Below are 25,837 nucleotides of genomic sequence, written 5' to 3'. Positions count from 1 at the left end.
AGGGCACAGCATTAGACCAATTAGAAGCCCAAACAGAAAAGTCTTCTGCCCTTCTTGGATTACTTTTCAGCATTCACAATGCAACTTCTAGACTCAGTTCTCGGCTCCTGTTCACTGACTGCCAGGTTGCTATCCCTGGAGTCCATCTCACAGTCAACCATTCACTGAAATGCCCTACTCATCACCCCTAATCCTGGGCCCTGTAGAATTGTTCTTTGAACACTACATCCCAGGGCTTTCTCTCTGGGTGGCCTTTTTTTCCTAGCAAGCCCCACTGCTTCCTCTCCCAGAGCACTCTGGCACCTTTTCCTAAGACCCCCCTGCCCCCTTCTTACAGGCCCTACCTCAGGCCTTCTCACAGGACCCTAACCTGCTTCCTGGAGTTCCTTCCTTATGGAGTTCTCTCAGCCCTTTTTATGAGGCCCCGGTGTTCATCAGGCTAACACTGGACCCCACTGGCTGAGTGGCAGACAATTATGGGACTGGAGGGGTGGTCCTATTTCCTCTTAAAAGGGCCAGTGACCTGTGACAAAGAGCTAAAGTTTTCTGATCAAAACTAGTGCAATCTGATGCAGCAAATTGGCAGAGCAAAGATTGCTGGATGCAGAGCTGTAGAAAATATCCTACCTAGATTCCACCAGACACATGCACAAACATTTCCTCCAAACTGCTTAGTTAAACTGGTGTAAAACAGGAGCAACGCTACTGAAGCCAACAGAGTGCTTGTGTATGTGGGAAAGTTATTCTGGTATAAGATAAGGTGTGAATTTAAAGCAGTATAATTGTACCAGTATAACTCCCCCAGTGGAAACTCTTATTCTGTAAATGCAACTTTTTTCAGATTAGTTTGGGAAGAGATTTAAGCTAAATACAAAAAAAAATATCACTCTTATTCCAGAATAAGAATGTCCAGATGGGCAGTTATACTGGTATAACTGGTGACATGTTTTCATGCTGACAAGCCCTGGGTTATACTAGTGTAAATATGGTACAAGTGAGAGCAGAATAAGACATTTTTCTAAAACAAAATCCACGAAGGAGCAGTAGCGAGCCCGTTGTTAAGCTTAAACAGATTATTTGAGAAAGTGGCTCTGATTTTTAAACAAAACACATCAGAGGATACCAGTAGCTTGTTTGAGATTGCAGCAAGCCAGAGAAGTAGGTCTGACAGGAGCAAAATTATTCACAGCGTTTACTTGCAAGCAATTTGTGTGTAAAACCATTTTGAGTACATCACACACATACAAGATGATGCATGTGAATTCCTGCTGGCAAGAAGGCCATTTACAATTAATGGATGTCTCCTCTCTCCCCCCACCCAAGTAACATTTGTAGGAAACTTTTATATGTTTATTACTCTGTGTTTAGTTATGAAGTATTAACAAAATCTTTGCCATGTAAATATCAGAAAGAAAACAAGCATTACAACAGGGAGCTTTTGTTTAAGGGGACATTGTACAGGAATAGATTAATCAGCTCTCTCTATATAACAGGCTACTACCAACCATTTTACACAGTAAGCATCATTACAACACCCATGACACGTAATTTCATTAAATTGTGTGAAATCTCTGATTACACATTTAACAGCCCAGGCATGTCTATCGAATGTTAATCTTAAAAAAATTGCACAGGTGTGGTCTTCCCCCTCCCCTCCCCTCCCCTCCCCTCCCCCCAGTGAACGCACTTTGTGTGAGGATTGAATAAAAGATACCCAAATATCTAAATATCTATTTGTCCTTGCGGAGTATGTAATTGTTGTGTTAATTTTTCCAGAAATACAACCTCCCATTTTTTTTGAACCATTCCTCTATGGTTGGACTATTTTTCTTTTTCCAACCAGGGGTTATCATTAGCTGAGCAGCTACTAACAGATGAGAGACGAATCCTTCATTTCCTTGTGTGTGATCATTTCGTCTAGGAAGCCCCAGGAGGATTACCAAAGAATCATTCTGTAATAAATATCCAACAATTTGTGCTATTTGGTTATGGATTGCATCCCAATACTCTCTAATGACTGGCCTTGTCCACAATATATGCATACAATTGTAGGAAACTTTATTAAATGCAATAAAATATTACAAACAGAAAACTTGAGGCGGGCAATCATGTCCTTTTCTGTTAAACGAAATAGCATAGCCCTGTTGCTAGCATTAGTATAATGGCTTTGAGCTTAGCTAGAAATACATTTCACAAATCCCCATAGTCCAGAATGAATAATTGAAGACAATATATATCAAGATGCTTGTTTGCTACCTGCAGAGTTCGCTCCTAGAGGACCATTAAATTCATTTTTAATAACGCAGGCTATGGTTAAAGCTATAGGACACAAAATTTGACTCTAAATAAGATCATAACTAAAGAGACAATCCTAGGGTTATGACCTGGGCACTAGGTTTACAGTAACAAATACAACAAAAAGGAAACAAGACGATCTTGCATTTATTCCAGTTTGCTTTTCACATTTCAGGTGTTCAGGCTTCCAGATTTAAAGCCACATACCAGATCCCTGTACAGTGCTATTGAAGTTAATACTCAGAGTTCTCAGAAAATGCCCAGGTGTTTTTTAGTTTGTACTATCATTTGTATTTTGGAATCCGCCATAGGAAAGTGGCAATTTCTTTTGACGGAACGGCGTGTATGCAACTTTTCTTCAGTGTTAGTTACTTGTGACTCTGTCAATGAGGGTACAACCTATATAAGTGCCCAATGAAGACCTGAAAAAATGTTTTGAAAACTGAGGTTTGAAATCTCATTTTTTGTCTGTAAAATAAATGGTCATAAAACAAAACAAAATGGGAGTCCTAGCCCATTTATGATTATTGATAAGCTAACCTAACATTCCATTAGTTGTGCTGAATGCAAGTATTTGACCTACGCAGCGTTAGCAGAATACTTTATCATCAAGAGATTACTCTCTGCAATCTTCCCAGTATACCTCCATCTGCTCCCCAATTAAACTCTTTAATCTTCTTTGCAGTAAAGGGGCTTGACCTTCATCCCATAACTCAGAACACGCTTGGACTTGTTCTACCAGGTATTGAGGCAGAGAGGTTAAGTGACTTGCCCATGGCCATAAAGAGCATCAGTTATCAGAGCTAAGGTTAGAACTCAGGGGTTCATAGCTCCCTCATGACTATAAGCATGCATGCAGAGGTTAAAAGGACAGCATGGCCAGGATTTGTAGAGTCCTAACCTGTCCTCCTTTTGCAGAAAAGGTGTTAGCTGCAGCTTGAAACTTTGTGGGAATCCTTTGGATCTACGTGGGGACATGGAGCTCCTCCATGATGTGTCTTTGCAAGAGGGGCATAGTGTAGGCTGGGATACAGGATTGAGAGCTAGGACCTCCTGAGGTCTAGCACCACCTCAGTTACCCACTTTCACTGTGACCTTAGACAAGTCACTTGCCTTCTCTGCTCAGGCTCCTCCTTCGTAAGTCAGGAATACTACTACTTACCTCACTGAAGTGAGGCAAAAAATAGTGTTTGTAAAACTCTTTGAAAATCAAAAGTGTTGAATAGTTTTATTCAGAAACCCTTTCTTGCTGAGTAGTTCCAATAGCTGTGGAAATATATATACAGCAGACTATTACAAACCAATCTTTACTAGACCTGGGAATATATTACAGGCAGCCATGTAATAGTGTACAATATTGATTTGTTTTATTACAACATACTGCCTCTTTAACATGCATGTCCAGATGATCTTTTGCTTTATAGTTTGCAACATCTAGATTTTTTTTAAATCATGAAAAAAAAATCAGAGTGTACTCTAGAAAATTTGCTACTGAGCAATTCACTGTGTAGAATGGAGTTTCACTTCTCCATAAAATGGTAAAAGGCAGTAAAGGAAGTCTCATAAAAAGGTGCAGTTATTAATTTAAAAGTCTTCTCATTACCTTGTTCTTCTATAGCGGAGGCTGTAAGGAATGATTTAACAATGCTCTGAACTAGGAGTAGGTATACTATGATGCCAGGTTTCTAACTGATTACACAAGGATCCTTCTCTTGCAGGAGGTTTGTGTGTTTGTTTGGAGTGAAGGGGCTTAGATTAACATTTTGTAATGGTCCTTTCAGACTTTGGCAACTATAATGAAAACATAAGATCAGTTCCTAGTAGTGAAATCTCTCATTAACATATCTTAGTGCTTGGATTTTTGAAAGGTGACTTCAGTAGTTCCTTAATAAGGCTTATTAATACTGAAACATATGGTTACTAACCTTTCCGTACCTGTTGCTCTTTGAGATGTCTTGCTCATGTCCATTCCATGATATGAGTGCGCTGCGTGCACAGTTGCGAGAGAATTTTTTCCTCGGGTGGGGGACCTCTCAGGGGGATGGGGCAGAGAAGCACAAGCAGCAGAAGTTCTCAGAGGAGGGGGCTAAATGGGGGGGTGGAGCATGAGCAGGGACTTGAGGGAGGAGGCTGAGCAGAGGCAGGAATGGACATGAACAAGCATTCAAAAAAAGAACATACTTTCCAGTGATAACCTCTCTTTTATAACTTTAACATTTAAATTAAAGGACATTTGAGGCTCACAAAAACTAGAAAGGTTCACCTTTGCATCAGGAAAGAGCAGAGAGGTAGCTCTACTTAATAAAGATGCCTCCTCTAACCGTAGATCATTCAGCTTGATTATGAAAGTATCAGATTTTTCATAAAGCACAGCTATGTTGAAAAACTGCTAGGACACGTTTAAATGCACATCTACTGTGCATTAGGTCCAAGGGCAAGTGTGGTGTAAAGATTTTGTAATGAAACAGATGGAGTTTTATTATACTCTGAGGATGGGATTTGAAAAAATGCTCAATATTGGCCTCACTCAGCTCCCAGAGAAGTTTTGACTTCAGTTGGAGCAGAGTAAACCGGATTCTCAACACTTCTGAAAATCCACTCTCAGATTTGCCGAGTGCACACCATTTGTTACTGTCGTATTTATCAGTTTGGGAGAGTGGGGATTTTTCCATGGCCATTTCAAATCAAGGAGCCTGTGACAAACCCCAGGTGATGCTCTCCTCCTTGCCATTCTGGGGATTAGCGCTGCGTGGCCAACACTCCTGCCTGTAGTTGCATTGGCTCTTTCTACCTTTGGGGCCCCTCTCATATCCCAGGAACTACAGTCTTCTCTTTGTGATTCAGCCCTCTGGCCAGGTCACCGTGTGGTTTCCCCTTCTGGGTATTTGTATCACCAGCAGTCTCAGGCAGTCCTCCCATTCACTTCCTCAAGGGCTAACAGGGGAACCCAGGCCCATCTTCTACTCCAGGTTTCAGCTCAGGGACCCTTTAAACCAGGGGTTCTCAAATTGGGGGTCAGGACCCCTCAGGGGGTCACAAGGTTCTTACATGGGGGGGTCACGAGCTGTCAGCCCCACCCCCAAACCCCACTTTGCCTCCAGCATTTATAATGGGTATTAAATATATAAAAGTGTTTTTAATTTATAAGGGGTTTGCACTCAGAGGCTTGCTATGTGATATGGGTCACCAGTACAAAAGTTTGAGAACCACTGATCTAAGCAGCAGCCAAGGTCTGTTCCCTCCTGCACCTTGCTACCTTTTCTTGAGCCTCTTCCTTACCTTCTGGCCCTCCCTACTCCTCTGGATTTATCAGCCTCTCAGCTTCCTCCTCCTGGGGAATAACCATGGGCTATTTGTCTTTATAGCCATAGCCCTAGCCCTTCTTCCCGAGAGTGACTGCAGACTGCCTCCCTGCAGCCTCCTCTGCTTCCAATTTCCTTTCTTTATATAAGCCCCACCTGTTCCCACAGGTGAGCCTCCCTTAATTAGGGCTTTCCTCAGAGGTTTTGTTCTCCCAGATTGCAGCCTATTTGGCCTAATTCAGCTCTTGTATGGCTAGTGTAAGGAGTACACCCCATCGCAGAGCCATTGTTTAGGTTGAAAGGAAAAGAGAACTAGCACCTGAGACAGCAAAGGGATGACAGAAAAGGAGGAGGATGCGTGTAGAGACTTGCTTAGCATATGATCTTTCCCTTTACTTCTCAAGGGACTCCTCCTCTTTCCTCTTCCTTTGCCACTACTCAGATAGACATTTAGACTAAGGGCTTGGCTACACATGCGAGTTACAGCGCAATAAAGGAGCCCCAGGTGCACTAGCTTGCTACCCGTCCACACAGAGCGCTCTGACTCCGCAGCTACAGTGCTGCTGGTACTCCACCTTGGTGAGAGAAATAACATTTGCTGCGCCTTGGCTACAACACCCGGGTGTCAGTGTGAACGAGGTGTGTTACTGTGCTCTGATTGGCCTCCGGAAACGTTTCATATTCCCTTTAAGTCAAGTGGCCACTCTTGTCATTGTTTTGAACTCCTGTAGGAATGCGGAAATGCCCTTTCAAAGCTCCATTTCTGACAGCCGGCATGCAAACCGTTACTGTGGAATGCTGTGTGTGAGAGAGAGAGAGATGGAGCGGGAGGGAGGGGAAGGTCTGCTGCTGTCTGAACTTACAAGACAACATGTTGACATGCTCTCTCCCCCCCACATATACACAACACACTCCTTGTCACACTCCACTCTACCCATTTAAAAAGCATGTTGCAGTCACTTGCATGCTGAGATAGCTGCCCATAATGCAGCACTCCCAATGCCGCTGCAAGTGCCGCAAATGTAGCCAAGCCACTGAAGGCGGGTTTAACGCACAGCGCTCTGCATCTGCAAGTGTAGCCATGCCCTAAGTTATGTCAGTAGCAAGTTCCAAACCATGCTGTACTCTAGGAGCGTAGACTAAAGTACCCTTTTGGAACTTGCTCATAAGATTCATCCCCATCCATACTGGCCATGCCAAATGGCATAGAATACAGTTGGGTAAAAAAATACACAGCATCCCCAAATTCTGTTTGTTTGGGTTTTTTTTTAGACTAGAGCAAAGCCCATAGTTTAAAGATGGTTCTTGCCAGAAGAATGCTAACATGGTTTCCGTGGCCACTGTAGATGGCATGAACCATAAAATAAAACAGTTTTTAAACATGCTATTCAGAAAAGTGGAGAGACAGCAGCTATAACATGGTACTGCTGAGACCCAGGCTAAATAAATAAAGACCAGGAAAAACTTCACACGCTGGTTGTTTACATTTTTCTTTTTATTTATGCAAAATTGATATAATATTAGAAGCAAACATCACTAGTGGACAGAATAGGAAAACTATTACAATACTGACAAATATAAAATTAGATGGGAAAACAAAACAACGCGGAAGAATGCAAACATTAATGTGAATGAGGACTGCACCATTTTAATTGTAAACACAGAACTCTATGATTTATAAGCTCTTTTTGATAATAAAAAGGCAGAGCACCCCTTAGCTGACAACTTAAGTGGCAATATTTGCTCCTAGACATGCAATAGATTTATGGTATGCTAAATATAAATGAAAGCACCTGGATAACACATTGATTGGATTATGACTACACGAAGGTGCTCCATGGGGCACATTAATCTTCACCAATTTATGACCCTGTTGATGTTCCGCATTACTGCTCCAGATCTCATTTATTTTCACCACAGGTCCCTCAATTTTTTTGTGGTTGCATCTTTAACTCAGGGAGCAGAGTACCGCTTAGTATTAAATCTTACACCACCTAGGTTTTCCTTGAATATCCCTTTCATATATTTATTATGCCTAAACTTGCTTAGTTTATGAAGAGAACGCAGGCCAAGTTGGTATAGTTTGCAGGGTATTGATCAGATATAATTCAGGAAAAAAATACAGAAATAAGTGATTCAGATCTCAGGCCTCAAAGAGAACCCATCTTACTCTGTACATAAGCAACCTTTATCCCAGGGGTGGGCAAACTTTTTGGCCCAAAGGCCACATTTGGGTGGGGAAATTGTATGCAGGGCCATGAATGTAGGGCTGGGGAAGGGGGTTGGGATGCAGGAGGGAGTATGGTGTGCAGGAAGGGGCTCAGGGCAAGGGATTGGGTTGCAAGAGGGGTGCGGCAGAGGGCTCAAAGCAGGAGGTTAGGGGACTCAGGGCAGGGGGTTGGGGAGCAGGAGGGGTTCAGGGTGTGGGCTCTGGCCTGGCACCACTTACCTCTGGGGTGGCAGTGGCATGCCATGGGGCTAAGGCACCCTGGCCCCTGCCGCTCCCGGAAGTGGACAGCATGTCTGGCAGCAGCTCCTGGGGGTGGGGTGGGACAGGGCGGGACAGCCGGCTCTGCTGCATGCTGCCCTTGCCTGTGGGTACCACTCCCAGCCAATGGGAGCTGCTGGGGGCGGTGCCTGCAGCCAAGGGCAGTGCACAGAGCCCTCTGCCCCCGTACGGGCTGCAGGGATGTGGTGCCAGCCACTTCCAGGAGCTCAACTGAGCCAGGGGCTGGTAATCCAGGGGCTGGTAATCCAGGGGCTGGATTGAAAGCCCTGATCTAAATTCTTAGATCTTAGAATTTTATCCTAATCTTAGATTACTGCTGTTATTACCCCAGCTTTCTGAAATAAAAAAACCCCAACCCTCTTGAAGATATAGAATTTTTGTTGTAGAAGAATCCCAGAGAAGGAAAAGTTGACAGAAGCACCATAAAAGAGAACTGGAGAGCGTATCAATAACGTCAACTTTTATTCTTGAAGATTAATAGGTGCCATACCCATGGTAACTGAGAGGAGCTGAAGTTTTTGTTAGCAAATGTGTCAATGGGAATAGTGTACTAACCAGCACACAAAGTGATGCTCAGGGAAAAAGAACTACAACCAAGTGTGACAAAGTTCCTCCTCTACCTCCTTGGTGGGTCCTGCGCTTATTTGGCAGATTTGCTCACCTCAGTGATCTTCCCCAGTCTGGGTCAACTTCTCCTGTGTCTGATCAGGAGTTGGGAGGTTTGGGGGGAACCCGGGCCCACCCTCTACTCCGGGTTCCAGCCCAGGGCCCTGTGGATTGCAGCTGTCTATAGTGCCTCCTGTAACAGCTGCATGACAGCTACAACTCCCTGGGCTACTTCCCCATGGCCTCCTCTCAATACCTTCTTTATCCTCACCACAGGACCTTCCTCCTGGTGTCTGATAACGCTTGTACTCCTTAGTCCTCCAGCAGCACAGCCTTTCACTCTCAGCTCCTTGCACCTCACACACACTTCCTCTCCTCTGGCTCCCTCCTCCCTGACTGGAGTGAGCTCCTTTTTAAACCCAGGTGCCCTGATTAGCCTGCCTTGATTGGCTGCAGGTGTTCTAATCAGCCTGTCTTAATTGGTTCTAGCAGGTTCCTGATTACTCTAGTGTAGCCCCTGCTCTGGTCACTCAGGGAACAGAAAACTACTCATCCAGTGACCAGTATATTTGCCCTCTACCAGACTCCTGTACCTCCACTGGTCTGGGTCTGTCACACAAGCTAAACATCTGCTTGAGAGGCAAAGTGGGATCACAAGGCATCCTTTAGGTTGTGTTACAGACACTATAGACTCATCTTCAGGTCTTTTAAGGACACGGAGTGACTACACTGAATGCAATTTAAACCCATTTTGTTAAATTTAGTTAAAAATTAATTAGCAATACATAGAATAGTTAAATTACAGTTCTTCATGACATTGCCACCACAGAGCCACAAATATAGGAGTTACGTGCCTATTCATACTGTCACAGAAACTTTTTGAACTATAGTTTGTATGTCAGGGTATATGGATATGTCTCTTGAGCCCATCATTCCATACACCAATGGTGTAAATACCAACTGAGCCTCGGTTTCTCTGTCCACCAGCTGGTGGGTCCATGAAGCTATTCTTATCCCTTTTTCTGTCACATACAAAGATACAACTATGTTCAAATTAACAGACTTAGAGTTAGCTTCCATTCTGCCCTCCCACCCCTCACAAATACTGAGGAAGATTCAACAGGACTGACCCACTAGACCAAATTCTCTGAGCTTCTGTCCCATAATCATACTGGGGAGGCAAGGTTACACACCCTGAATGGCAAAGAGCCACTACCTACTATTTAGGCTAATTCTTTATTTGAATTACCATGGTGCCTAGGAGCACTAGCCATGGACCAGGATTCCATTATGATAGGCAATCCCTGCCCCAAAGAGCTTTTTAAACTGCTTAGTCATGCTTGGTCTAAGACTTTGGAGAAAGGTCTAGAGCTCAAAGACTAAGTGGGTAGTACTATGCATTCAGTCATATTATGAACGGATGTCCCTGTGCCTGAACATCTAAGGCCCCGCTCAGTTAGGAAGATGGTAATTTTAATGGCATGTAGCCACAATGCACCCTTATTTGAAATCTGTATGGCTGCAATGCAGAGTTGGTGCATAACTTCATGAATCATCATATTCGCTATGCTTCTGGTTCCAGGAAGGGAATTCTTCAGTTACTGCTTAATTAGCAAGGTTCCTCAGCCCACCTCTTCAGGGAGGTCACTGGTATCTCATCTCTTACAGTGGGGCTCTAAAATCAGTCATCATGAAGAAAGAACATTAACTTACTAGCAGTAAGTCTAGTTCACTGGACACGTTGCTTTCACAGATATACATTAACCAAAATGGGCCCTGAATACACAGTGTGTCCTGAAGCATTTACAGTCCAATACAGGAACAAACTTTAAAGTAATTGTTTTAGAAGAGATGTGGCATTTATACCTTGAGTCTACAGAATGCTGGGATTTAGGGGTATGCACATGTAACCCCCTTAATGGCCAACTACTGCTCAAAGTATCTGTGACTGTGGCTAGAAACATAACTCTTACAGTTGAGCTCTTGAGTGTCAATATATTCAGAGAAAAAAAGTAACCCATGTTCTTGGTACATTCAATATACAACTGTTTATAAAAACACACTGAATTAGAAAAATGCATCCCTGGAGCATGGCAATTTGATAGGGAGAATAATGTGTAGTTGTTAGATGTGGTATCAAGGAAGTGTCTTGATAATGAACTATATTTATGTTTAGCTATTAAATGGGTGCCAGATCACAGAACGTGGGTCTACAAAAGCAGACTTGATGAAGCATACCAGGTAATCATTATTGTTTTTAGTAATGAATCTCAGAATGTTTCATTATGTGCTGAAGATACACATGCCTCTAACATTCACTAGCCTGCTGTTGCATGCAAGAAAAACAAACGTATAAAAATGAATCTGACAGAGTAGATGTTTAAAAACAAAACATTACCCAGAAATAATTAAAAAGAAATAAAATGTGGCCAAGTTAAATCTAACTGCCATTTGTTCTCCAAATCAGCTGTAAATACAGGAGAGGGTGAAGACTAGGTGGTACTAAAACTAAAAAAGAGGGGTTGTTTTCTTATCAAACCTTGTGTCAACTTAAATTTGAGGCTGTAGCTGAAACTATTTCCTTTTGCTCAAGCTATAAAAGGAAATACCTACCACTACTGTTGATCAGTCCCATTCACTCCACCTGTTTAAACCCAAGCTCCATGTCCTTGGTAGTAGTCTGACAGAAACAGGGTTGTGGCAACCCAAGCCACTTGCAACCTACAGTGTGTTAAAGGCCTGGAGTCAGCCAGGTGGTCAGTACAGTTCACAGCATGGGCTGAGCTATCTTGGGAGGAGGCAGGGCCAGGAGATTTATTGTAATTTAAAACTGCGGTCTCATGGCAAAACATTCTGGGAAGGGCTAGGGTGATAAAATCATGCTTTGAGAAAGAATCCCTCTTACAACACAGCTGTTTCAGCCAACTTAAAAAGTTAGTTCAAAAGATTCTTGTTTTAATAGGTCACTGGAGTTTAGCTTCATGAAATCTAGGCCTTCCTCTATCCTATACCTTTGTTCAAGTTTTATAAATATAGAAAAAACAAACCTATAATTAATGATTTGTCATCCTTTTTAAGGCACATCATCAATAAGAACTCAAACTCTTGATTAACTCAGAGAACTATCATATAGATTTTTTTAATGTCTGATATTGTGAATTTTTAAAACTACGTACAAGTCCAGAGCATCAGATAGGCACTTATTTCTAATCTTACAAATCAAAATACATGGATGAACTCTTTAATCTAACTCTACCTTAAAAATGCACATGCTTGAGATCTGTATATAGTGTAGATTATATAGTTCTAATTTCATAAAAAGGTAGAAAGAGTCCAGAAAATAGTCAAATAAACTCAGGGAAATGAAAGAAGATTACAAGAAAATTTGTGGAATATGAAAGAGAAATATGGAAAAAAAACCCAGAAATCAGTCAAAACATTTAAGTTCCACTAAACAAAAGAATTTTAAAAGATTTTATTGAAGTAAGCAGCTGATGATGCAATCAACCTTACTATTCAGCAATTAAGTACCCCATTAGAGTCTTAGCTAAAATTGAGCACAAAATTATTTATTTGTTATTTAAACAATCACATCAGGAATAAAACATCTGTAAAAACAAACTGCATGACAAGAGCACTTCTCTGTTAGTTCAGAAAAGGATATGCTCTTTCCAACTGTGTCTTTTTAGTGAAAAAAACAAAAAAAGCTTTCTGCAGAAAACTTTTGGGTACCACAGGGATCAGTTCTTGGCCCTATGCTATTTAACATTTTTATTAAGAAGAAAACAAAATAATCACTGACAAAGCTTGCAGAGGACACAAAAATTGGGGGCATGGTAAATAATGAAGAGGACAGGTCACTGATACAGAGCACGGTAAGGTAGGCACAAGCAAACAGTATCCACATAATATGGCTAAATGCAAATGTATACATTTAGGAACAAAGAATATAGTCCATACTTCTAGGGTAGGGACTCCATCCTGGGAAACAATGACTCTGAAAAAGATTTTGGGGTTGTGGTGGATTCAGCCAAATACGAGCTGACAGTGTGATGCTATGGCAAAAAGGGCTAATGCAATACTTGGATGTATAAATATGGGACTCTTGAGTAGGGGCAGAGCGGTTATTTTACCTTTGTATTTGGCATTTGTGCAACCACTGCTGGAATACTGTGACCAGTTCTGGTGTCCATTAATCAATTGGAGGGAGTTCAGAGAAGAGCCCCGAGAATGATTAAAGGATTAGAAAGCATGCCTTATAGAGTGAGAGACTAAAGGAGCTCAAGCTATTTAGCTTACCCAAGAGAAGGTTAGAGGATGGCCTGATTACAGTCTGTAAGCACCCAAATGGGGAACAGATATTTGATAATGGGCTCTTCAATCTAATAGACAAAAGGCATAACATGATCCAATGGCTGGGAGCTGAAGACAGACAAACACAGATGGGAAATCAGGGGTGCTGGAACAGGGCGGGCGGATGGGCCTGTCCTGTCCACTTCTGGCCATGGGCCCGGCCCCCTGCCCCTCCTCTTCCTCCTGAGGCCCATCCCCTGGCCAGGTTGGAAGCTGGAGCTCAGCTTGGGGAGCCTGGGCAGCTGTGGGGAGCCGCAGATCCTCGACCAGCCCAGGCTGGGGGGGCCTGAGAGCAGCCCCCGGCCCATGTCCCTGCCCTCCGGGCCCCCCTCCCAGGGCCAAGGCGGCTCTTACCATAGCCTAGCTGCAGCTCTTTGGCCCCTGAGGCCCTGCCCCCAGGCTGAGCTGGGTCGGGGTAAGAGCCATGCGGGCAGCTGTGAGGAGCTGCAGACCCTCCACCTGCCCTGGGTGGAGAGCTGGGACAAGAGCTGGGGACTGCTCTCGCACTCCCCCATCCCAGGTAGGTGGAGGGGCCCGGGCTTCCCGGCCCGGCTCCAGCTTCGCTGGGGCAGAAACCCCTTCCCTCTCTTTTAGAAGGAGTCCGTCACCCCTGCTGGAAATAAGACAAATTTTTAACAGTGAGGGTAATTAACCATTGGAACAATTTCCTCGGGGTGTGGTGGATTCTCCATCACTAGCAATTTTAAAATCAAGAATGGATGTTTTTTAAAAGATCTGCTCGAGGAATTATTTTGGAGAAGTTCTATGGCCTACAAGAGGTCAGACTAGATGATCACAATGGCCCCTTCTGCTCTTGGAATCTATGAGAAGACTGAGATTCCCAATTTTTAATCTCAACCTTGGAAGAACTAAGCCAAGTACTCTCTGTAATATTCAACTATTCAGCTTATGCAAGGAAAGATTGAATTTCTATCTTTCTAAATTTACATTAAACTTTGTGCCATAATTAAACTTTTTCCTTGTCAATTGGGTCAGATATGACTTGGCCTGTAGCATCATCAAAAGTGCACATTTATAAAGAAAAAAATTGAGACATTCATTACTACATACATTTACAATTCACACAATCTATAAATATACATATACCCATAAAATCATACAAATATTCTCTTTGTGGACAAATGCTTGCATCTTAGGAGAATGACAAAAGTTTTAATTAACAGGCTTTAGTTCACCTTTTCCTCATAAGAGGAACAGGTTATTTCAGCTACAGTGAACACAATTTAGGCTATACATCTAATTTACTTTCTACAAGAAAAAGTTATGATGAATTATTAATCCACTTACATTGTTAATCAGCCACCTGTCCTTTATGGGAGAATTTTCCTTTTCTATCCCATCCCCACACACATCTAATATAGACTTGTCTACACAGCTACTTAGCAGCAAGCCAGGGTGCTGAATGCAGAGTGCACTAGCCTGCTGCGCATTAACTGGCTGTGTGGACTCTGTTACTGTGCATTAAAAGTACGGAACGTTTAGCGTGCAGTAGCAAGGTCCACAAGGCCAATTAGCACACAGGCTAGTGTGCTGTACATTTCCACCTCATCTTACTGTACCCTAAGTAGCCATGTAGATAAGACGAGATTCAAAATTGACACTTCAACACCTTCTAAATCGTAAGTGGATACAAAAAACTGTTAGTTCCTGAGAGTAGATCATAGTATGTATAAGCCAAAAGTACAATGACAAGATGGGCAACGGTGAGGCATAGTGAGTAAATACGGGGGGAGAATGTTTTGGATACTGGGGAATGTCTTCACATATCACACCACCAGAATAATGGTTTCAAGTACTTTAAAATGCTAGACATACAATTACCAAAATTAATGCTCCTGTTTGCCAGAGCATGAATATCATACAGCCACAGTTGTACACAGGATTGGAATTATTGTGGGAATTATTCTTTAATAATTAAATGTTTATCAGTTTGTAAAGATTAACAATCTCTTCTGTTTCAGCACCATGTCTTTTCAATTTCCTTTCTAAAGCAACAGTAAAGACTAAACTACTTCTTGAAGTCTGAATGACATGATCTGGAATGTCCTGGTTTGATAATGGATGGCCCACCTCTCAAATCTTTGATCACTGGTTGAGATTCAAGAATTGTTACCCACCTTTCCTACAAATATTTGATTAAGTAGTCAAAATTTCTAAACAAGAGAGAAGAAAAGTCTCAAGTCTCAGCCAATCTGATTATTAAATGTGAAATCAATGAATACTCAAAAATAGAACTGGCTTTGGATTTTTATTATGATTAGTAGTAGTTATTGATCACCACCCTTTTTTCCTCATTCCACACAAAAAATAGATGTGAAGAATGCTGAGGGTTGAGTTAGGCAATCTACATTCTGGTATTTCCTAACTTTTGAGTGCTTAATTCTGCAACCTTAATACTGAATTTTCAACATAGTTTGTGTGTTATTTCCTAGTTTTTTTTAAAAAGAAACTGAAAAAACAAATTCCATAATGTGAAATCATATTGACACCCACATGGGTCACCAACGGGGTTGAAACCTTTAGATTCACCATACGGACCTCTCCCATTTGAGCCAATAGAGGAGCAGGAGTAGGCTGTCATGCTCTACGTGGACCAGTACTAGTGGGGGATGGGACACACACTATGACAAGGGTTTCACAGATGTTTGCTGACAGCAAAGGAATGGCGAGACTCTGCATTCTTGGGTTCTATTCTAGACTCTGAATGGGGAGTCTGGAATAGAACCCAAGCTCCAGTGGGCACAGACACTCCTTCCCATTTCCCCCAAGCCTGACCCCTTCTGTCCCATCCCCTTCAACTTGTCCCGGTCCTGTCTCTTCCTCAGCCCTGGCTCCTTGTGTCAGTCCCATTCTCCTCACCTGGCCACTCCCAGCGTCCATTCCTTAGTCTTCACATCTCAGTCTCCTTGCCCAGCCAATCTGTCTTTCCCCCTGGGCATGCTGTCCCCATCCCCTCTGCTCCCTGGCTCCCCATCTCTTTCCCTCCCCACACCCAGTCTCCATCTCCTCACCCAGCTAGTCCCAGTTCCCCACTCCCTACCCCAACACCTTGCCCAGCCAGGTCCAGTCTCTCCGCACCTAGCTTTTGATTGGTCTCACCCCTCTCCACACTAGCTCCTAGTTTCAATCTCCCTTCTTTGGCTCCTCATCCAATCTCGGTCCCCGTCTCCCACCTAGACTCCTTGTCTCAGGGTCTTCACCCAGCCAGTCCCAGTTCTCCCCTATAGCCAACTCCTTGACAGATGTCTCTCCTTCCAGGTGCCTGCAACATTGGTTCCTAGTCCCTGCCTCATCTTAGTTCCTCATCTGATCTCAATATCTTCCCCTCCCAGCAAACTGGTTCCCAGTCTCCTCCTTGCCCAGTCTCTCACTACCAATCAGCTTCTAGTCAGTTACTTCCCCATTCCAGTCCCACTCTCAGAAGACTCCTTGTCCCAACCTACTCCTTTCTCTCTGCTCGGGTCCAGCTTTTGTTCCTTCTACCTTCAAATCAACTGGCTACATCGTCCATACTGCCTTGGTGTGGACTTCAGACAGGGGTGACATTGAGAGCACAGGAGAGACAGGCTCCCTGATCAGTTCTGGTGCCTGGTGCTACCCTGGCCTGAAACAGCTGTTACAAGGAAATTCTGAGCCCTCGTAATCCTGGGCTGCAGCATACTCAGCTGTTCTATGGGGCTGGTGCATGCACAGTCCTGTCACACACAGGAGCCATAAGGGGCTGGAGCATACTCAGTGAGGATGGAATCTTTAGAAGTTTTAGCAGTTAAGCTCTAGCAAGGCTCTCGCTGCATGTGCGAAATGCAATTCTTCAAAGGCTTAAAATTTGGCCAAATTCAAGTGGATTTTCATGGGGACGACAAAAGTCACATCCCTGACACAGAAATCAACCCTCTTGCTCCAAAGCACAGGGGTGCTGAAGCAGTTCAAAGAAGAACAAGAAATATTTAACATAGGCTAAACAATATTTTTTCCTTTGCCTCTTTCTCAGAAATGATGAACTATTTCAGCTGAAGTTTTCCAAAAAATTCAGCCTAAAGCAGACACCTAGCATCAAAAATTTCGGCCCAAATTGTTAAAGTACAGCAAAGTTATAAGCAAGTGAAAACACGATCTTATATTGGGATATGGTGGGCAATCTTAACACCACAAACAATAATATACATAATTTATACATATTTATTTTACAGTATTTTTGCCAGTTCTGAAAGATGAATCCAAGTCCAAAAAATGTTAACTGGCTAGTTCCTTTCAGATGATTTTGCAAGATGTAGAACTCAAACACGGTGTGTATTCTAGTTTGAAATACAGTGAAACAGCAGCTTTTTAACGTGTCTAACATTTACTCAGAAAATAAGCCCTCAATCCTTATCTTACGATATTCGAGTTATTAAGTTTAAATAAAATTCAGTACGTCTGATCCTCAGGGCTGATTGTGAACCTCATACTTACATTAGTGAGCATTTACTGTTATAAGTAGTCAGACAGACACTGACTTCTACCATCCCTAGACTTCATCAGGACTAGTCATGCAAATCAGCGCTCACCAGTGTGAGAAGTTTCACAGTCATGCCCGTAGCTACAGTGTACTTAAACAATTGATGCATCTTATACTCCAGTAACAAATGATTGTAACAATAATGTAGACGAGATATATTTACAAAGAAGATGTCATTCTGAAAGTGTAAACACCTACTCCAATGGGCAGATATTGGATTGACATTTAAAATAAACTCCTCTTAAACAAATGTTCAAAGTACTGTTCCTATCTGCATAATAAAAACACTGATGGATTTTTCCTTCTTCTATATTTCTTATACAATAAGATATACACAGCAATATGTAACTACAGTATTGGCACCAGATACTTAATGATATATGAAGGACTCTAGAATTACTTCTACTGCTTTTGCCACCCCTAAAACTACTTTGACAAGATATTTCTTAATTTTTGAATCCAGTTAATTACCTACTTTAGACAGTACATAGTGCTTGGCTTTAGAGGTACAATTTCTATGAACTTAAAATCCATCCTGGAATATTTATGTATATGAAAAACAAAACAAACCCCTTTTTGTAACCTTTAAATCCAATTCAAAAGTTTTGTTTAACTATCAAAAATGCCCTTTCATTACTCCTTCCCTATGATGGGACTTGTAAAGGAGTATGGAAACCGTACAGAATGTTTATGCATGAACAGGCAATAATGTACATTATTCAGCAAGCTGTCTAGAACTGAAGTTCTACTTTCTGAGCAGCAATTAACAAGAAAGTTCTTGGATTAGTTAGAATACTGATATCAAAATACACATTTAAATAATTTACTCTAAAAGAAAATAATTAATGTTTATAGCCTCAGAGAAAATAGACAGTTCCTCTGATTATTAGACAGGCCTCAGCTTTTCCAGTTCCAAGGGATACAGAGGTCTCCATCTTGCAACACTGAGTAAAAGTGTGAAATGCAGAGGTGCATGCCTTGCAGGTATGGGAGTGATTCTTCCAGCAGTCGCTTACAACAATCTATCATCTGTGCATGGGAAATACTTGGTTCCTTATACAGCTGTTTCAGAGAAAATTTTTCAGTGGAAGCACTGATTAGCTCTTTTTCCATCACTGTCAACCTAGTATATTTTAAAAAAGTTAGAAATTAGTGCTAAATATGAGGACCAAATACAATCATGACATTGGTGCTTGGGCCTTTTTTTTTTTTTTAAACGTCCTTGAAAGACAAATATTTATATAGTGTGCATTTAGTTTCAATTTTTTCAAGCATAGATATAGTGTGACAGTTTTGAACATGTAAAAACTAATGTTTTTGTGTACAAATATGCAAACTTTGTGTGTGCAAGTGATTATGTCAAGTTGCATACCTACAAAAGGAGACCAAATTTAAAAAACATTACTGACTCACTTATTTGAAAAGCATTTTGTGGTTATGTGGTCATGAGACTTCATTTTCAAGGCATCTTAGAGATAAAAATGTTTGTTCCTTTTTGAGATATTTAGTCAATATTAAGAAACTAGGCTTGAAAGTATAAAAATAATTTCCTCCTGTACCCACCTACCAAACCCTATATTCAGTATTCTGCAGGTGACCTAAAACACTGGATGACATCAAACAAAGAGTAGTGTAGCCACCCGCTCTATTTTAGGTGTTAGTAATATAGTTGACTGTTGCAAGAGTAATATAGTTGACTTAGCAAATGAAATGATTTTTCAGTTCACCTTAGACAAAAAGGAATAAGAATAGACCAACTGACAAATCCAGCTTCTTTAAAGAAAAAGCTAGTATGTATGTACATTTGAGAATTCTAGTTTTAAAAAGCTGTCATGTAATACAAATCTGTCAGCACTGGTACAGATAAATGAAACAAACTGAGCCATTTCTAAATTCTGTATTGCTAAACACTTTTACATAGCCTATATGGGATGATGTATAGTTCATTTAGTACAATCCTAAGGAGAATGCAAAGAAACAGCCCACAGAATCAGAGAACAGAAACCCTTTCTTATTTTTAAAGAAAGTTTCACATGTACTGTGCTTAAGATTCAGATAATAAACATGATACATGTGCAGACTTAGGATGTGTCTACATTATGGAGACTATACCAATATAGCTATGTTACTGTAGCTATGCCAGCATGATCCTATACAGTGCAAGTGCAGTCCACACCAAGAGAGGGTGTTTTTTCACTGATGCGGACCACCTCCCCAAATGATAATAGCTATATTGACAGAAGTACTTTTCCATTGACATAGATGCATCTACACTTTAGGGTAGGTCAGCAGAGCTATGTTGGTAAGGGGTGTACATGGCCTGCTAAACCCAGGGTTGTGAGTTCAATCCTTGAGGGGGCCATTTAGGGATTGGGGCAAAAATTTGTCTGGGGACTGGTCTTGCTTTGAGCAGGGGGTTGGACTAGATGACCTCCTGAGGTCCCTTCCAACTCTGATATTCTATGATTCTATGAATATTGTCTCTCTATTTTTAAGTGTAAGGCAGGCCTTAAAAATTACACATTTATGCCATGATTCTGCATGATTCTGCAACTGGATTAGTGCAGGCAGCCCCGTGCACCTGCCTGGAACTCTGCATGAGCATCAGGGGCAGTCTCCTGCATTGTTCCAGCTGCAGGTTTGGGTCCTTAAAGATCCATTTTAATTGGGTTCTTATTTTCTTCAGAAGTGCTGATTATACTGCAAGCTCCCAAACAGTGAAGGAAGCTGCATCCTTATGCTGCATTCGGTGCTTGTGATTTCACTAACACTAACTCTGAATTCAGGTCTTACCAAATAAGTAAAAAAGAAGAAAATTTTCAGCTGTTTTAAAACATATTTATTTCTAATTGGAGTCCACATTAAGGATTCAGGACCATAAAGAGATTTTTAAAACCTTTAAAAAACTTGAATGTACCATAAAATATTTCCATATTTAATAAAGAATACTCAGTTGTGGAAATTATTAAGTCTCTGCATACTTCAACAAGATTATTGTAAAATCATCAAGAGAAAGTTTCTTGATCTCTTATAAAGAAAAAAAATCTCATTTTTTAATTAAATATAGCTGCTATGTAAACTGATAAGGAAGTTGTCAGCTGAGCAGCAGTTCATAACAAATGACAGTTGGGTGAGGTAATATATTTTATTGGACCAACTACTGGTTAGAGAGACAAGCTTTCAAGTTGGGTAAAACAGATAGAACACAGTGGCGGGAAAGGTGAGAGCCTTTTTTGTAGGGAAAAGTTAACTCCCTTTTATATATCCTCAAAATTCTTGTATTGTTACAGACGTAAAACAAATAATTCAGTAATACAAGAAGTAGAAGAGAAACACAAGAGCTAGTGTACAAACTTGCTGAGAATACTTACTCTTCCTTTCTTTTCAGATTCTCTCTTGCTTGCTGTGCTTTGGTAATAATAAACCACTGAAGGGTTGCTAGATCACACATTGTTGGGATGTTAAAATGCCCAAGTTCATGCAAGTTTGGAGCATACCTATCACTGTAATGAAACATGATGCAAGTCAAAATAGACGTATCTTATCACTTCTTCTTGTACTAAAATATTTGTCATGGATAACAGAATGAGAAATTAAGGATAAAAAAATCCCACCTGATCAATAAGTTCTCAATCATTCTTTGGAAAAGGGTTGAGGCATGGGTACAGAATGTTATTTTAGGTGTTCCGATTTTTTTAAAATTTCAAGAGTGTGGATCAGCAGAAGCAACTCAATAGATGCATATTAGTTTCCTGCTGCAGACAAAACTATTGACTCACAAAACTCACTTTTTTTCAGATAATTTCTCAGATATTTAAACAAAGATTTAGATTTCAAAGGACTTTCTCCATTAAATTAGCAATTTAAAGATAGTTAAAAATTTTACATTTAGCAGTCTTGGCAGAACTCTTACAAAACAACTGCAACTTCATTTCTTGAATCCTGTGTTCAACCTGTCTAACGATCTTACTAGCACAATATGTGGATGTAAAGCTGGCTCTGAAATGAATTCAAGCCAAGTACTCTCTTATCTTACATTATCTTAGTCACATAAACAAAGCCTAAATACATATGCCCTGGGCAGGCACTTCTACCCAGACTGAACTACACTGGCTTATTAGATGCACATACTTGTATCTCTGTGTAACAGCTGTTCATATGCTTGACAGATTGTTCAATCTAGTCAATGCTCACTGTGCAGATGAGTTTAGAAAGATAAAAATGCTATCCTCACTGGATGTGCACGATTTGCTTCTAGCTAACCACTCTCCAACTCAAGAGAAACAGTTTGGCACAGTTGCACCATTTAGAAACAGATCATATTGATTCCATAACTATAAACAGGATTGCTAGTGCCTAATAAGTTGTAGTGTGTGCATATTGTTTACTGGTTGAGCAGTCTTAATTAACTTGATGCAGGCAGTTAACATTTCCTGAAGCTACATTAAAAATGTAAAATACATTACAACCAACAGGGAATGTGAAAATGCCAAAGGGACAATACTGCAGCAAATGAGACTTTGTAATATTACAAAGAGCAATAATCAGCAGAGAGAGTGTAAAATGACCAAAAAGCTTTATAGAACCAGCTATCCTGCAGACACTTACCTTTCTAGAATCATTTGCAAGCCACGCAGACTACGAGGATGAAAAGATAGTTTACTGTTAAGCAATCTATTATAGAAAGCATCAAGAGTGGTGTAATACTCTTCAAGAGTTAACAGTGGCTGCAGCTCTTCAATGTATGTTATTTGTATGCCTCCTAGAAGATGACTTATACGGTCCTCCAAAAGCAGCATCTTCTTTTGAAGTTTATAATAGCTAGGCAATCTTTCAAAAATCTGCACACACAAAAATACATTTCCTATAATTACACATAACACGTGATAAAAATCTCTCCAAGAAATTAAGCACTTATTAATTCACAACGGAAGGAACCCTAAAGAAAATGAGGTATCTAACGATGCAAACAGAGAATCTAAATATTACAATTGAAAGTTATGCACTGGGAACACAAAAATGATTGGCAGGGCTGGGTGAACAAACAATGTTGTTTTGGGGGGTCAGGGAGGAGAGGAGGGTTACATGGAATCTCTATGTGCATGGTCCATAGTGTACAGCAGAAGTGGTAACAGTAAGGTGTGTGCTTGTGAATGAAGAATTAGAGGGCATGACTGTTAGGGAGCTGAGTGTGTGTGTGCGCGCATGCGTGTCACACACACACACTGTATATGTAGCAACCCTTTTTCACAACTTTTGTGTATTTATATATAAAACAACTTATGACCCCTTGTGTCCCATTATTATACACATTACCATGATATACTAAATGAGATGACTAGTATGACATGGCCTATGAATTATTTGTACTATAGATAAAATAGCACATATACAACATTAATTATACACATTGAAATTCTTTAAGTGTGCACATGCACATGAATGAGAAAGAAAAAGTTTTAGCTGTAGATGTACTGATGTCAACATATACTAGAATTTTATACAGGCATCAGCATACCCTGCTGCAGTGTGATTTGAAGGATCTTTCTCTTCCTTCTGTGCAAAAAGTCTGAGCTATCAGCTTGACTGAATAGAGAATAGTTTCAAAAGAAAAGACCGTGACAAACACTCAGTGGTACTAAAGTGGAAGTACAATCTTGTCTACATACAGATTTGCTCTGGTTTAAAGGAAGGTGCGTTTTTAAACCAATTTAGTTAAATCAGTGCAAGACTGTGTGCACTTTTATTTTGGTTTAGGATTGGTTTAATCATATGAAAGACTCAATTCAACTGGTGAAGTTTGGCTGTAGACAAGACCTTCCAAACAGCAAACGCTGATCAGATAAGAATGAAAGCAGATCTTGCCAACAGTGATTATACCTAAGAATGGGGTATTTAGCAATTTCATCAATGTTGCATGATTTCCATCATGAAGAAGTCAAACTGAAAGCTGCAATTTCAATGATAATTTGCAGCAGGTGGTCCAATCTGATTATACAGGTAATGCAGTTGTTACCTTTTGCATATGATGACAAAGCAGGTGACTTCCAAAGTTATTTTAAGTTGTTTTAATTATGCTGGCCAATTTCTCATTAGTTTTAACTACAATATTTCAAAAAAAGAAGTGAATTTACCTTTCAAGAACTTAAAGACTTTAAATTGCACATTATCCTATACTAGTCTCAAAACATCAGCTTCCTATTCTATTTTTAAAAATACATTTAAGACATTAAATCATTAGAAACTGTCATTTCTCTTTTTAATTAGACAAGGTGGTAGTTTGGAATCTTAACGTGCAGCTTCTATTAAAAAAAGTGAACATCCAAAGCACCTTCTCTCAAACTATTTCCATTCAATGAGCTTTTGAATGAATTTTGCATTTAATTCCAATTTCTCAATTTACCAAAGATATAAATCATTCATATTAACAAAACAGGAAAGAGAGAGTTAACAGAAACCTCTCACTCCACTGAGCTTACATAGACAAGGAACTAATCATCTGCTACGGAATTTTGTGTTGATTAGTTGACTACAATGTTAACTGCAGGATGTAAGATAGGAATCTTATGTTCCTGCACCACAGTACTGTAAATTTTCAAACAAGATAACTCACCCACCCACCTCCTCCTTTCTTTTTGAATTTTATCCACATTTAACTCCTTTTATGCAAGTCCTTTAAAAGGAGTGACTTCTCAGGTGACCAAATGCTACTTACTTATGTGGGCCAAGAACTGACAATACTGAACTAAACTCATTGGTGCAAAGAGTGATAATTCTGCAGATGCTCTATGTAAATCTCCTCTTCAACGCCTACAATTCATTTAAGTTAACTGTACATTGCTAAATTTAAATTAACTGGAACTATGAAATATATGAAAATCATCTTTGAATGAAGTGACCAATATTTTCAGACATTTCATTAAGTGATATCCTGGTGGTATCTGTGCATTATGTTAAAAGATTACTCTCTATAGTTCTTTGGAAACTATATATTATTATTAAAAAGATGCCATAGAGTTTGCCACAGCCTGCTTGCAACAACAAACACTGAAATACAGAAATGTGTAAGTAAAAGGAAACACAAAAAGGGATTCTTTCAATCTAAGGTGGCCAGTTAATGAACAAGATGAAGTGTTGGGTACAGAAAGAGTAGTTTAGTAGAAGTTGCAAAAAGAGTTTGTGATCAACACAGCTTCCACTGAAATAAATAGCAAAACTCCCATTGAGTTCCTAGTAGCACTGTAGTGGGTTTTTTTTGGTTAGTTGAGACATTTTAGGGATAAAGAAATATTTCACCAGTGCGTGATCATGTTGCATTCTAAGTTGTGAAAAAGCCAATTTTGTTCACCCTTAGTATTAGACCAGGAGTTGATTTACTAGAAGAAACTGCAATAAAAACCCAACCATAAAGATTATGGTTATTATTAACATCTACTGTAAAGGATTCGGTTTAGAATGCAAGTATCAAGTTACGCTGAACATAGTAACTACATGCATTGCATTAAGTTACTTATCAGTTACCTGTAGCAATTAATATTTTGGTTATAACCCTTTTAAAAATAAGTCATTTATACAAGGCGCCATTAACTAAATTAAGAAAAATATTAACTATCCTATATCTGAAATTCTCTTACTTTGATCCAGTGGTGGTGAACATCCATTGTGCCTAGCATGACATGGCCTGTTGCACTCATACCTGAACAGTCCGTGAATACTACTGTGTGTCCTAATAATGAAACAGTTTTTAGTCACTTTCCACAACTATATTAGCTTAACAATATTATTGCATTTCACCAACAGTAAATCATTTCAGCACAGACAAAAATAAGTAGAAGCTTTACTCCCATCAATTGGAAACTCTCGTTCTGAAAGCTTAAATTCAAGGATTTTTCTATACGAAACTTTACCTAGTATTTCCCCCGCCCTCGCCCCCACCCCCCCATGTATTTTCACTACTTAGTGTCTTACCTTAGAGAGAGACTATTTTTGGACGACTATCAATATTTGGACTATATCATATTTAAACAACACACAGAACACTGTATGCACTCAAGAAACAATAATTAGATCACTATTATTTGTATTAAATAAAGTAACTTTAAGCTGAATATGGTAAATATTGCCCAGTTCACCACTATAACATTTCCTGGGGGAGCACTCGGGGTTGTGAGGTATGTCTCTATCACTTGTCCTTAGAGTGAAGAAGCCTTGTCTGTGCCTACCATGGATCAGCTCCCCAATCTCATCAGCCAC

The 25,837-nt window shown here is 40.4% G+C and overlaps 1 protein-coding gene across 6 annotated transcripts in view; it reads right to left on the bottom strand.

The window, feature by feature from the left end:
- Positions 1-14,974: 14,974 nt before the first annotated feature.
- Positions 14,975-25,837, bottom strand: part of TCAIM (T cell activation inhibitor, mitochondrial) — a 51,659-nt gene continuing 40,796 nt past the window's right edge. For all 6 annotated transcript variants that reach the window (XM_045004391.1, XM_045004388.1, XM_045004385.1 and 3 more), the window contains exons 8-11: positions 25,219-25,310; positions 22,193-22,425; positions 20,956-21,087; positions 14,975-18,707 (exon numbers count right to left, since the gene is read on the bottom strand). In XM_045004391.1, the coding sequence (XP_044860326.1) occupies positions 18,482-18,707; positions 20,956-21,087; positions 22,193-22,425; positions 25,219-25,310 (683 nt within the window). In that variant the 3' untranslated portion in view covers positions 14,975-18,481. The remainder of the gene's footprint in view (positions 18,708-20,955; positions 21,088-22,192; positions 22,426-25,218; positions 25,311-25,837) is intronic.

The sequence above is a fragment of the Mauremys mutica genome, chromosome 2 (genome assembly GCF_020497125.1).
Source record: "Mauremys mutica isolate MM-2020 ecotype Southern chromosome 2, ASM2049712v1, whole genome shotgun sequence".
Classification (NCBI taxonomy): Eukaryota; Metazoa; Chordata; order Testudines; family Geoemydidae; genus Mauremys; species Mauremys mutica.
This window is presented reverse-complemented; position numbering and strand designations above follow the sequence as displayed.